Genomic DNA, 13,163 nt, shown 5'->3' on the forward strand with positions numbered 1-13,163 from the left:
AGGGATGTCCTCAGCACCAGTGTCATGATTACATTACTACCATGGAGGGATGTTCTCAGCACTAGTATCATGATTACATTATCACCATGGAGGGATGTTCTCAGCACCAGTGTCATGATTACATTACTACCATGGAGGGATGTCCTCAGCACCAGTATCATGGTTACATTATCACCATGGAGGGATGTTCTCAGCACCAGTGTCATGGTTACATTATCACCATGGAGGGATGTTCTCAGCACCAGTGTCATGGTTACATTATCACCATGGAGGGATGTTCTCAGCACCAGTGTCATGGTTATATTACCACCATGGAGGGATGTTCTCAGCACCAGTGTCATGGTTACATTATCACCATGGAGGGATGTTCTCAGCACCAGTGTCATGGTTACATTATCACCATGGAGGGATGTTCTCAGCACCAGTGCCATGGTTACATTACCACCATGGAGGGATGTTCTCAGCCTAAAAGTGCCACATACTCCTACTTACTGTCTGCTGTTTACAATAGACATTATGACACGTAGTAGTTTATTTTAAAATATGAGACAACTGAGGTAATGTACTACATGACAAGCCACTACACAGCAAGGAGTTATGATTTAAAAAAGCAGGAGCTTGACTTGGTGATATCACTGATCTACAAACGATCCTGCATTATGCATTCGGGGACTGTTTCCGCTGCGTGTGACCTGCAATGCAAGGAACGGTATTGCAGGCAGCCTTGACAGGAGGTCGCGACTGTGGGTCACACATGGCGTCAGTAAGATATATAGTTCCCTCTGACGCTGTGCAGGTGATCTCACTTTTCTGCCAGCCGCCACCGCAGGCAGCTGAGCAAGCTGACACGTTAGTAAGCTTCCAACTTGATGTAAACACAGATTCCGGCAGTCCTCCGGTGAGTGCCAGATACCTGCAAGTTAAGACAATTATGAGAGTTGAACTTCAAAATGGTATACAATACCGACAGGTTGTTAGGTAAGACACATATGCAACAGTTAGACAACTTTATTCCGAAACGTTTCGCCTACACAGTAGGCTTCTTCAGTCGAATACAGAAAGTAGGCAGGAACAGTAGAGATGTGAAGACGATGTAATCAGTCCATCACCCTTGAAGTCGTAGAATTTGAGGTTGTCAGTCCCTCAGCCTGGAGCAGTTCAGTTCCATAGTCAGGAACTATCTGAATTATTATTATTATAATCAAAAAGAAGCGCTAAGCCACAAGGACTATACAGCCGGAACTATCTGAAGATCAAGCGACAGTGCAGAGACTTAAATACTGTCGGAAGGAGAGGTGCAGAGTAGTAGTAGTAGTAGTAGTGAAAATGTAGCCACTGAGAAGTCATGTCCCTCTCAGATCTGTATTCGACTGAAGAAGCCTACTGTGTAGGCGAAACGTTTCGGAATAAAGTTGTCTAACTGTTGCATATGTGTCTTACCTAACAACCTGTCGGTATTGTATACCATTTTGAAGTTCATCTTGTCAGACACTGCAACACGTGGCATCTTGGTACAGAAAACACCTTGGACAAGCTTTTCAAGTGAGAAGTGTTGGATCTGAGAGGGACATGACCTCTCAGTGGCTACATTTTCACTACTACTACTACTCTGCACCTCTCCTTCCGACAGTATTTAAGTCTCTGCACTGTCGCTTGATCTTCAGATAGTTCCTGACTATGGAACTGAACTGCTCCAGGCTGAGGGACTGACAACCTCAAATTCTACGACTTCAAGGGTGATGGACTGATTACATCGTGTTCACATCTCTACTGTTCCTGCCTACTTTCTGTATTTGACTGAAGAAGCCTACTGTGTAGGCGAAACGTTTCGGAATAAAGTTGTCTAACTGTTGCATATGTGTCTTACCTAACAATTATGAGAGTTGGAGAGTACCTGAGTGCTGGAGAGTACCTCAGTGCTGGAGAGTACCTGAGTGTTGGAAAGTTCTGAGTGTATATTTGAGTGCTGGAGAATACCCGAGTGCTGGAGAGTACCTGAGTGCTGGAGAGTACCTGAGTGTTGGAGAGTTCTGAGTGCATGCCTGGGTGCTAGAGAGTACCTCAGTGTTAGAGAATACCTTAATCTTGAAGAGTTCCTGAGTGTTTGAGAGTTCTCAGTGTATACCTGAGTGTTGGAGAGTACCTGAGTGCTGGAGAGTACATGAGTGTATGCCTGGGTGCTAGAGAGTACCTCAGTGTTAGAGAGTACCTAAATCTTGAAGAGTTCCTGAGTGTTTGAGGATGGGTGAGGATGTTGTGGTTCTGGAGGTGGGAAGTACAGTGGCTGCACTCTGAAGGATGGGTGAGGATGTTGTGGTTCTGGAGGTGGGAAGTACAGTGGCTGCACTCTGAAGGATGGGTGAGGATGTTGTGGTTCTGGAGGTGGGAAGTACAGTGGCTGCACTCTGAAGGATGGGTGAGGATGTTGTGGTTCTGGAGGTGGGAAGTACAGTGGCTGCACTCTGAAGGATGGGTGAGGATGTTGTGGTTCTGGAGGTGGGAAGTACAGTGGCTGCACTCTGAAGGATGGGTGAGGATGTTGTGGTTCTGGAGGTGGGAAGTACAGTGGCTGCACTCTGAAGGATGGGTGAGGATGTTGTGGTTCTGGAGGTGGGAAGTACAGTGGCTGCACTCTGAAGGATGGGTGAGGATGTTGTGGTTCTGGAGGTGGGAAGTACAGTGGCTGCACTCTGAAGGATGGGTGAGGATGTTGTGGTTCTGGAGGTGGGAAGTACAGTGGCTGCACTCTGAAGGATGGGTGAGGATGTTGTGGTTCTGGAGGTGGGAAGTACAGTGGCTGCGCTCTGAAGGATGGGTGAGGATGTTGTGGTTCTGGAGGTGGGAAGTACAGTGGCTGCGCTCTGAAGGATGGGTGAGGATGTTGTGGTTCTGGAGGTGGGAAGTACAGTGGCTGCACTCTGAAGGATGGGTGAGGATGTTGTGGTCCTAGAGGTGGGAAGGACGGTGGCTGCACTCTGAAGGATGGGTGAGGATGTTACAGTCCTGGAGGTGGGAAGTACAGTGGCTGCACTCTGAAGGATGGGTGAGGATGTTGCAGTCCTGGAGGTGGGAAGTACAGTGGCTGCACTCTGAAGGATGGGTGAGGATGTTGTGGTTCTGGAGGTGGGAAGTACAGTGGCTGCGCTCTGAAGGATGGGTGAGGATGTTGTGGTTCTGGAGGTGGGAAGTACAGTGGCTGCACTCTGAAGGATGGGTGAGGATGTTACAGTCCTGGAGGTGGGAAGTACAGTGGCTGCACTCTGAAGGATGGGTGAGGATGTTACAGTCCTGGATGGGGAAGTACAGTGGCTGCACTCTGAAGGATGGGTGAGGATGTTACAGTCCTGGAGGTGGGAAGTACAGTGGCTGCACTCTGAAGGATGGGTGAGGATGTTACAGTCCTGGAGGTGGGAAGGACAGTGGCTGCACTCTGAAGGATGGGTGAGGATGTTACAGTCCTGGAGGTGGGAAGTACAGTGGCTGCACTCTGAAGGATGGGTGAGGATGTTGTGGTTCTGGAGGTAGGTGGGAAGTACAGTGGCTGCACTCTGAAGGATGGGTGAGGATGTTACAGTCCTGGAGGTGGGAAGGACGGTGGCTGCACTCTGAAGGATGGGTGAGGATGTTACAGTCCTGGAGGTGGGAAGTACAGTGGCTGCACTCTGAAGGATGGGTGAGGATGTTACAGTCCTGGAGGTGGGAAGTACAGTGGCTGCACTCTGAAGGATGGGTGAGGATGTTACGGTCCTGGAAGTGGGAAGTACAGTGGCTGCACTCTGAAGGATGGGTGAGGATGTTGTGGTCCTGCAGGTGGGAAGTACAGTGGCTGCACTCTGAAGGATGGGTGAGGATGTTGTGGTTCTGGAGGTGGGAAGTACAGTGGCTGCACTCTGAAGGATGGGTGAGGATGTTACAGTCCTGGATGTGGGAAGTACAGTGGCTGCACTCTGAAGGATGGGTGAGGATGTTGTGGTCCTGCAGGTGGGAAGTACAGTGGCTGCACTCTGAAGGATGGGTGAGGATGTTGTGGTTCTGGAGGTGGGAAGTACAGTGGCTGCGCTCTGAAGGATGGGTGAGGATGTTGTGGTTCGGGAGGTGGGACGTACAGTGGCTGAACTCTGTTGGATGGGTGAGGATGTTACAGTCCTGGATGTGGGAAGTACAGTGGCTGCACTCTGAAGGATGGGTGAGGATGTCACAGTCCTGGAGGTGGGAAGGACAGTGGCTGCACTCTGAAGGATGGGTGAGGATGTTACAGTCCTGGAGGTGGGAAGTACAGTGGCTGCACTCTGAAGGATGGGTGAGGATGTTACAGTCCTAGAGGTGGGAAGTACAGTGGCTGCACTCTGAAGGATGGGTGAGGATGTTACAGTCCTGGAGGTGGGAAGTACAGTGGCTGCACTCTGAAGGATGGGTGAGGATGTTACAGTCCTGGAGGTGGGAAGTACAGTGGCTGCACTCTGAAGGATGGGTGAGGATGTTACAGTCCTGGAGGTGGGAAGTACAGTGGCTGCACTCTGAAGGATGGGTGAGGATGTTACAGTCCTGGAGGGGGAAGTACAGTGGCTGCACTCTGAAGGATGGGTGAGGATGTTACAGTCCTGGAAGTGGGAAGTACAGTGGCTGCACTCTGAAGGATGGGTGAGGATGTTACAGTCCTGGAGGGGGAAGTACAGTGGCTGCACTCTGAAGGATGGGTGAGGATGTTACAGTCCTGGAAGTGGGAAGTACAGTGGTTGCACTCTGAAGGATGGGTGAGGATGTTACGGTCCTGGAGGTGGGAAGTACAGTGGCTGCACTCTGAAGGATGGGTGAGGATGTTACAGTCCTGGAGGTGGGAAGTACAGTGGCTGCACTCTGAAGGATGGGTGAGGATGTTACAGTCCTGGAGGTGGGAAGTACAGTGGCTGCACTCTGAAGGATGGGTGAGGATGTTACAGTCCTGGAGGTGGGAAGTACAGTGGCTGCACTCTGAAGGATGGGTGAGGATGTTACAGTCCTGGAGGTGGGAAGTACAGTGGCTGCACTCTGAAGGATGGGTGAGGATGTTACAGTCCTGGAGGTGGGAAGTACAGTGGCTGCACTCTGAAGGATGGGTGAGGATGTTACAGTCCTGGAGGTGGGAAGGACGGTGGCTGCACTCTGAAGGATGGGTGAGGATGTTACAGTCCTGGAGGTGGGAAGTACAGTGGCTGCACTCTGAAGGATGGGTGAGGATGTTACAGTCCTGGAAGTGGGAAGTACAGTGGCTGCACTCTGAAGGATGGGTGAGGATGTTACAGTCCTGGAGGTGGGAAGTACAGTGGCTGCACTCTGAAGGATGGGTGAGGATGTTACAGTCCTGGAGGTGGGAAGTACAGTGGCTGCACTCTGAAGGATGGGTGAGGATGTTACAGTCCTGGAAGTGGGAAGTACAGTGGCTGCACTCTGAAGGATGGGTGAGGATGTTACAGTTCTGGAGGTGGGAAGTACAGTGGCTGCACTCTGAAGGATGGGTGAGGATGTTGTGGTTCTGGAGGTGGGAAGTACAGTGGCTGCACTCTGAAGGATGGGTGAGGATGTTACAGTTCTGGAGGTGGGAAGTACAGTGGCTGCACTCTGAAGGATGGGTGAGGATGTTGTGGTTCTGGAGGTGGGAAGTACAGTGGCTGCACTCTGAAGGATGGGTGAGGATGTTGTGGTTCTGGAGGTGGGAAGTACAGTGGCTGCACTCTGAAGGATGGGTGAGGATGTTGTGGTTCTGGAGGTGGGAAGTACAGTGGCTGCACTCTGAAGGATGGGTGAGGATGTTGTGGTTCTGGAGGTGGGAAGTACAGTGGCTGCACTCTGAAGGATGGGTGAGGATGTTGTGGTTCTGGAGGTGGGAAGTACAGTGGCTGCACTCTGAAGGATGGGTGAGGATGTTGTGGTTCTGGAGGTGGGAAGTACAGTGGCTGCGCTCTGAAGGATGGGTGAGGATGTTGTGGTTCTGGAGGTGGGAAGTACAGTGGCTGCACTCTGAAGGATGGGTGAGGATGTTGTGGTTCTGGAGGTGGGAAGTACAGTGGCTGCACTCTGAAGGATGGGTGAGGATGTTGTGGTTCTGGAGGTAGGTGGGAAGTACAGTGGCTGCACTCTGAAGGATGGGTGAGGATGTTGTGGTTCTGGAGGTGGGAAGTACAGTGGCTGCACTCTGAAGGATGGGTGAGGATGTTGTGGTTCTGGAGGTGGGAAGTACAGTGGCTGCACTCTGAAGGATGGGTGAGGATGTTGTGGTTCTGGAGGTGGGAAGTACAGTGGCTGCACTCTGAAGGATGGGCGAGGATGTTGTGGTTCTGGAGGTGGGAAGTACAGTGGCTGCACTCTGAAGGATGGGTGAGGATGTTGTGGTTCTGGAGGTGGGAAGTACAGTGGCTGCACTCTGAAGGATGGGTGAGGATGTTGTGGTTCTGGAGGTGGGAAGTACAGTGGCTGCACTCTGAAGGATGGGTGAGGATGTTGTGGTTCTGGAGGTGGGAAGTACAGTGGCTGCGCTCTGAAGGATGGGTGAGGATGTTGTGGTTCTGGAGGTGGGAAGTACAGTGGCTGCGCTCTGAAGGATGGGTGAGGATGTTGTGGTTCTGGAGGTGGGAAGTACAGTGGCTGCACTCTGAAGGATGGGTGAGGATGTTGTGGTTCTGGAGGTGGGAAGTACAGTGGCTGCACTCTGAAGGATGGGTGATGATGTTGTGGTTCTGGAGGTGGGAAGTACAGTGGCTGCGCTCTGAAGGATGGGTGAGGATGTTGTGGTTCTGGAGGTGGGAAGTACAGTGGCTGCACTCTGAAGGATGGGTGAGGATGTTGTGGTTCTGGAGGTGGGAAGTACAGTGGCTGCACTCTGAAGGATGGGTGAAGATGTTGTGGTTCTGGAGGTGGGAAGTACAGTGGCTGCACTCTGAAGGATGGGTGAGGATGTTGTGGTTCTGGAGGTAGGTGGGAAGTACAGTGGCTGCACTCTGAAGGATGGGTGAGGATGTTGTGGTTCTGGAGGTGGGAAGTACAGTGGCTGCACTCTGAAGGATGGGTGAGGATGTTGTGGTTCTGGAGGTGGGAAGTACAGTGGCTGCACTCTGAATGATGGGTGATGATGTTGTGGTTCTGGAGGTGGGAAGTACAGTGGCTGCGCTCTGAAGGATGGGTGAGGATGTTGTGGTTCTGGAGGTGGGAAGTACAGTGGCTGCACTCTGAAGGATGGGTGAGGATGTTGTGGTTCTGGAGGTGGGAAGTACAGTGGCTGCACTCTGAGGGATGGGTGAGGATGTTGTGGTTCTGGAGGTGGGATGTACAGTGGCTGCGCTCTGAAGGATGGGTGAGGATGTTGTGGTTCTGGAGGTGGGAAGTACAGTGGCTGCACTCTGAAGGATGGGTGAGGATGTTGTGGTTCTGGAGGTGGGAAGTACAGTGGCTGCACTCTGAAGGATGGGTGAGGATGTTGTGGTTCTGGAGGTGGGAAGTACAGTGGCTGCGCTCTGAAGGATGGGTGAGGATGTTGTGGTTCTGGAGGTGGGAAGTACAGTGGCTGCGCTCTGAAGGATGGGTGAGGATGTTGTGGTTCTGGAGGTGGGAAGTACAGTGGCTGCACTCTGAGGGATGGGTGAGGATGTTGTGGTTCTGGAGGTGGGAAGTACAGTGGCTGCACTCTGAGGGATGGGTGAGGATGTTGTGGTTCTGGAGGTGGGAAGTACAGTGGCTGCACTCTGAAGGATGGGTGAGGATGTTGTGGTTCTGGAGGTGGGAAGTACAGTGGCTGCACTCTGAAGGATGGGTGAGGATGTTGTGGTTCTGGAGGTGGGAAGTACAGTGGCTGCACTCTGAAGGATGGGTGAGGATGTTGTGGTTCTGGAGGTGGGAAGTACAGTGGCTGCGCTCTGAAGGATGGGTGAGGATGTTGTGGTTCTGGAGGTGGGAAGTACAGTGGCTGCGCTCTGAAGGATGGGTGAGGATGTTGTGGTTCTGGAGGTGGGAAGTACAGTGGTTGCACTCTGAGGGATGGGTGAGGATGTTGTGGTTCTGGAGGTGGGAAGTACAGTGGCTGCACTCTGAGGGATGGGTGAGGATGTTGTGGTTCTGGAGGTGGGAAGTACAGTGGCTGCACTCTGAAGGATGGGTGAGGATGTTGTGGTTCTGGAGGTGGGAAGTACAGTGGCTGCACTCTGAAGGATGGGTGAGGATGTTGTGGTTCTGGAGGTGGGAAGTACAGTGGCTGCACTCTGAAGGATGGGCGAGATATTACAATTTAGAGGGGCATCTAAGGTGTAATATTGGCACGCCTCTGCCAAGATGGAGTGAATGTGAAAGTGACTCTTATTTTTCGGGTCTCCCTACCTCGGTGGGAGACAACCGATATTAAAATAATAATAATAATAATAATAATAATAATAATAATAATAATAATAATAATAATATTAATTATTATTATTATTGTTATTATTATTATTATTATTATTATTATTATTATTATTATTATTATTATTATTATTATTTTTATTATTATTATTATTATTATTATTATTATTATTATTATTATTATTATTATGGGGAAACATAAACCCGTAGGGGTTATACATCCCCAGGGCCGGGCTGCGGGAGTAGAAACACTGTCAATACCCTTCAAAGGTATATCAAAGGGAGACAGTCTGGTTCGATTTAAGAAGTGGAAGAGCAAATCCAATTCGTTGGATCAAGAGCTCTTCACCGTCATAAAGACACCTACTTTGAAGGGTAACTCTGACAGATTAATATGACTGAAGAATGTGTTTGTACCAAATCTTTCATCAAGTATCGTGTTTGTTGCTGACTCACACAGTATGAACATGGAGTGCACAATGAACTAACCCTTTAGGAGGAACAACTCAAAAACTTGTAGTCAGATGGTAGGGAGAGAGAGCAACTTACCTGCTGAAGAGATTCCTGATTCTCCTAAATAAGCTAGAAAAGCCACTGGATGGTGTGGTGTCTATTTGATTGGTGTTAGTTCCGCTGGCTGGTGACGGATCCTTCTTGGTGCCCGAGTCCGAAGTTGGAGGCGTCTTGTCCGGCTTCGGTACACATTGTCCGCTGATACAGAACTGTGAATCACGAATTGCAAAAATAATGTACTTAGCATACATACTGTAAGATCGTTGACAGATTACTATGCACCAGTTTTAGTCCTGCAACTCACTACAACCAGTGAAAAACTTGGAAAAAACACAAAATCAAGTTGTGAGAATTATTTTGGGCTGTGCTATAAATACCATAATACTGAATATGAGGTAAGAGTTAAATGTACCCAGTGTTACTGATGGAATACGTGAAATCAGTGGTTAGTATTTCCATCCGCCCAGGCAAATAGCAGCTTTCATATTACTATGCCCACTTATCCTCCCAAGAAACTGATCATGAACATTCCTCAACTTCGATTACTTTCTACAATCAGTGCTGTGGAACAAAGACGATCTTAGCACAAAGAACATTACCACAAAGATTATCTACGCTGAGGCTCTCTTAACCCTGACAGTGGGAGGGTGAAAAGTGCTGTTATTGTAACCCGGTCTGATGGTACTATAATACAGAGGTGTATTAGAATTAATAATTGAGCTTCCATCTAACAAACTGAGCTGTATGTGATACTTGTTACTCTCAAGCTTATGGAACTTACCGCCGTACACAGTTTAATTGTAACTGGCTCTCTTTCCTCGTATGTAATTTCCGGTGGAGTCCCAGCACGGGTTTTGTCTCTTTCCTTATTACTTGTTCTAAGTAACCTGTGTATGACGCTAGGCACATACATACACAAATTAAGAAAAGAATTACAGTTAATCGTTTGTGGATTCCCTGTCACATAGGCCTCCAGGAGCATGACAAAGATGATGAATTAGCTAAACAAGCATTACATAACGAGAATGTTGAGTATAATTTTGTTTTTTCTTAAAGAAGCTTACGGAGCATTGTCAAAAACAAACTAACAAACATTGAAGAAAGTAGAACAGTACAGATAGGAAACAGCAGGTTCATTATCCATCAAAAGACGCACTTGCAACAGTATGGAACATACCTTACTCATCAATTTGTCGGCATCCTATACTTTTTTTTCAATTTAGGAACACCATGTGTGAGTGTTTAGGTGCTCACTCCTGCCACTTAAAGTGAAAAAGTCGCTGCTTACCTTCTTAAGGTCACAGGTGGTGCCCTCTAATGCCGGGTGGGTACGGATGGCATGGGTTGTATTCTGGCACCACAGCTCCCGACACACGTCCTGGTCATAATACACGTGGTTACACACCTCCAACACAATACACCTGGCTACACACCTCATGTTCTCGATTAATAACTACTGGAGCAGATGGCCAGACTGATGGAATTTTTAAAATGTAAAAAGGAGAAAACCCAACGGAGCAAACATTGTTGATCTACCAGGCCTGTCTTCCTGTGTTCTCATTGTCACCAGGCCCAGACTGGGGAACCGGCAGCTGGTGTTCTCACCGTCACCAGGCCCAGACTGGGGAACTGGCAGCTGGTGTTCTCACCGTCACCAGGCCCAGACTGGGGAACTGGCAGCTGGTGTTCTCACTGTCACCAGGCCCAGACTGGGGAACTGGCAGCTGGTGTTCTCACTGTCACCAGGCCCAGACTGGGGAACTGGCAGCTGGTGTTCTCATTGTCACCAGGCCCAGACTGGGGAACTGGCAGCTGGTGTTCTCACTGTCACCAGGCCCAGACTGGGGAACTGGCAGCTGGTGTTCTCACTGTCACCAGGCCCAGACTGGGGAACTGGCAGCTGGTGTTCTCACCGTCAACAGGCCCAGACTGGGAAACTGGTAACTGGTGTTCTCACCGTCACCAGGCCCAGACTGGGGAACTGGCAGCTGGTGTTCTCACCGTCACCAGGCCCAGACTGGGAAACTGGTAACTGGTGTTCTCACCGTCACCAGGCCCAGACTGGGGAACTGGCAGCTGGTGCTCTCAGTGTCACCAGGCCCAGACTGGGGAACTGGCAGCTGGTGTTCTCAGTGTCACCAGGCCCAGACTGGGGAACTGGCAGCTGGTGTTCTCACTGTCACCAGTCCCAGACTGGGGAACTGGCAGCTGGTGTTCTCATTGTCACCAGGTCCAGACTGGGGAACTGGCAGCTGGTGTTCTCACTGTCACCAGTCCCAGACTGGGGAACTGGCAGCTGGTGTTCTCACTGTCACCAGTCCCAGACTGGGGAACTGGCAGCTGGTGTTCTCACCGTCACCAGTCCCAGACTGGGAAACTGGCAGGTGGTGTTCTAATTGTCACCAGGCCCAGACTGGGGAACTGGCAGCTGGTGTTCTCACTGTCACCAGTCCCAGACTGGGGAACTGGCAGCTGGTGTTCTCACTGTCACCAGGCCCAGACTGGGGAACTGGCAGCTGGTGTTCTCACTGTCACCAGTCCCAGACTGGGGAACTGGCAGCTGGTGTTCTCATTGTCACCAGGCCCAGACTGGGGAACTGGCAGCTGGTGTTCTCATTGTCACCAGGCCCAGACTGGGGAACTGGCAGCTGGTGTTCTCAGTGTCACCAGTCCCAGACTGGGGAACTGGCAGCTGGTGTTCTCATTGTCACCAGGCCCAGACTGGGGAACTGGCAGCTGGTGTTCTCAGTGTCACCAGGCCCAGACTGGGGAACTGGCAGCTGGTGTTCTCAGTGTCACCAGGCCCAGACTGGGGAACTGGCAGCTGGTGTTCTCACTGTCACCAGTCCCAGACTGGGGAACTGGCAGCTGGTGTTCTCATTGTCACCAGGTCCAGACTGGGGAACTGGCAGCTGGTGTTCTCACTGTCACCAGTCCCAGACTGGGGAACTGGCAGCTGGTGTTCTCACTGTCACCAGTCCCAGACTGGGGAACTGGCAGCTGGTGTTCTCACCGTCACCAGTCCCAGACTGGGAAACTGGCAGCTGGTGTTCTAATTGTCACCAGGCCCAGACTGGGGAACTGGCAGCTGGTGTTCTCACTGTCACCAGTCCCAGACTGGGGAACTGGCAGCTGGTGTTCTCACTGTCACCAGGCCCAGACTGGGGAACTGGCAGCTGGTGTTCTCACTGTCACCAGTCCCAGACTGGGGAACTGGCAGCTGGTGTTCTCATTGTCACCAGGCCCAGACTGGGGAACTGGCAGCTGGTGTTCTCATTGTCACCAGGCCCAGACTGGGGAACTGGCAGCTGGTGTTCTCAGTGTCACCAGTCCCAGACTGGGGAACTGGCAGCTGGTGTTCTCATTGTCACCAGGCCCAGACTGGGGAACTGGCAGCTGGTGTTCTCAGTGTCACCAGGCCCAGACTGGGGAACTGGCAGCTGGTGTTCTCAGTGTCACCAGGCCCAGACTGGGGAACTGGCAGCTGGTGTTCTCATTGTCACCAGGCCCAGACTGGGGAACTGGCAGCTGGTGTTCTCAGTGTCACCAGTCCCAGACTGGGGAACTGGCAGCTGGTGTTCTCATTGTCACCAGGCCCAGACTGGGGAACTGGCAGCTGGTGTTCTCAGTGTCACCAGGCCCAGACTGGGGAACTGGCAGCTGGTGTTCTCAGTGTCACCAGGCCCAGACTGGGGAACTGGCAGCTGGTGTTCTCAGTGTCACCAGGCCCAGACTGGGGAACTGGCAGCTGGTGTTCTCACTGTCACCAGGTTAATCGTAGCCAATTATTCATTCTTCTTTTTACTGCTTATTCTAAAATAATAAAAAATATTAATTTTATTACGATTATTAGTCAACACGTAGATTATTATAACTTATATCTTCCATAATGAAAGAAAAGTGTTAGGCTCTACTCATATCCTCCGTCATGAAAGGTGTCAGATCCTAATCCAGACATGTAGGGATATGGTTTGATCAGGGGCTAGTTTTGAGGAGTATTGGGAAGGGGGTCAACTGGAGGACTTTGAAAGTACCATTGTAAGTTTTATATCCCCATGGAAAAATGTAATTTCAAACTGCGTTTTCTGTGGAGAGTTCAAAACTCACGTTGTAAGGGTTTTTGGAGGTGACGTAGGGCTTGAAGGCGGATCCCTCAGCAAAGGTACACTGTTCCTCCTTGGTGTACCTCTCACCTGGTAGCAGATTTTTGTCGAACTCCAAGTTGCGAGCCGTCCTGGCCTGGTTGGAGAGGCAGTCTGGTTGTAGGCTGGGGTAGAGGGGGAGTA

General features: G+C 50.6%; 1 protein-coding gene across 2 annotated transcripts in view; it reads right to left on the reverse strand.

Moving 5' to 3' along the window:
- Positions 1–540: 540 nt before the first annotated feature.
- LOC128693680 (A disintegrin and metalloproteinase with thrombospondin motifs adt-2) overlaps positions 541–13,163 on the reverse strand; it is a 38,768-nt gene continuing 26,145 nt past the window's right edge. For both annotated transcript variants that reach the window (XM_053783464.2, XM_053783465.2), the window contains 4 exons: positions 12,985–13,144; positions 10,166–10,255; positions 8,914–9,086; positions 541–913 (listed from right to left, as the gene is read on the reverse strand). In XM_053783464.2, the coding sequence (XP_053639439.1) occupies positions 658–913; positions 8,914–9,086; positions 10,166–10,255; positions 12,985–13,144 (679 nt within the window). In that variant the 3' untranslated portion in view covers positions 541–657. The remainder of the gene's footprint in view (positions 914–8,913; positions 9,087–10,165; positions 10,256–12,984; positions 13,145–13,163) is intronic.

The sequence above is a fragment of the Cherax quadricarinatus genome, chromosome 34 (assembly GCF_038502225.1).
Source record: "Cherax quadricarinatus isolate ZL_2023a chromosome 34, ASM3850222v1, whole genome shotgun sequence".
NCBI lineage: Eukaryota > Metazoa > Arthropoda > Malacostraca > Decapoda > Parastacidae > Cherax > Cherax quadricarinatus.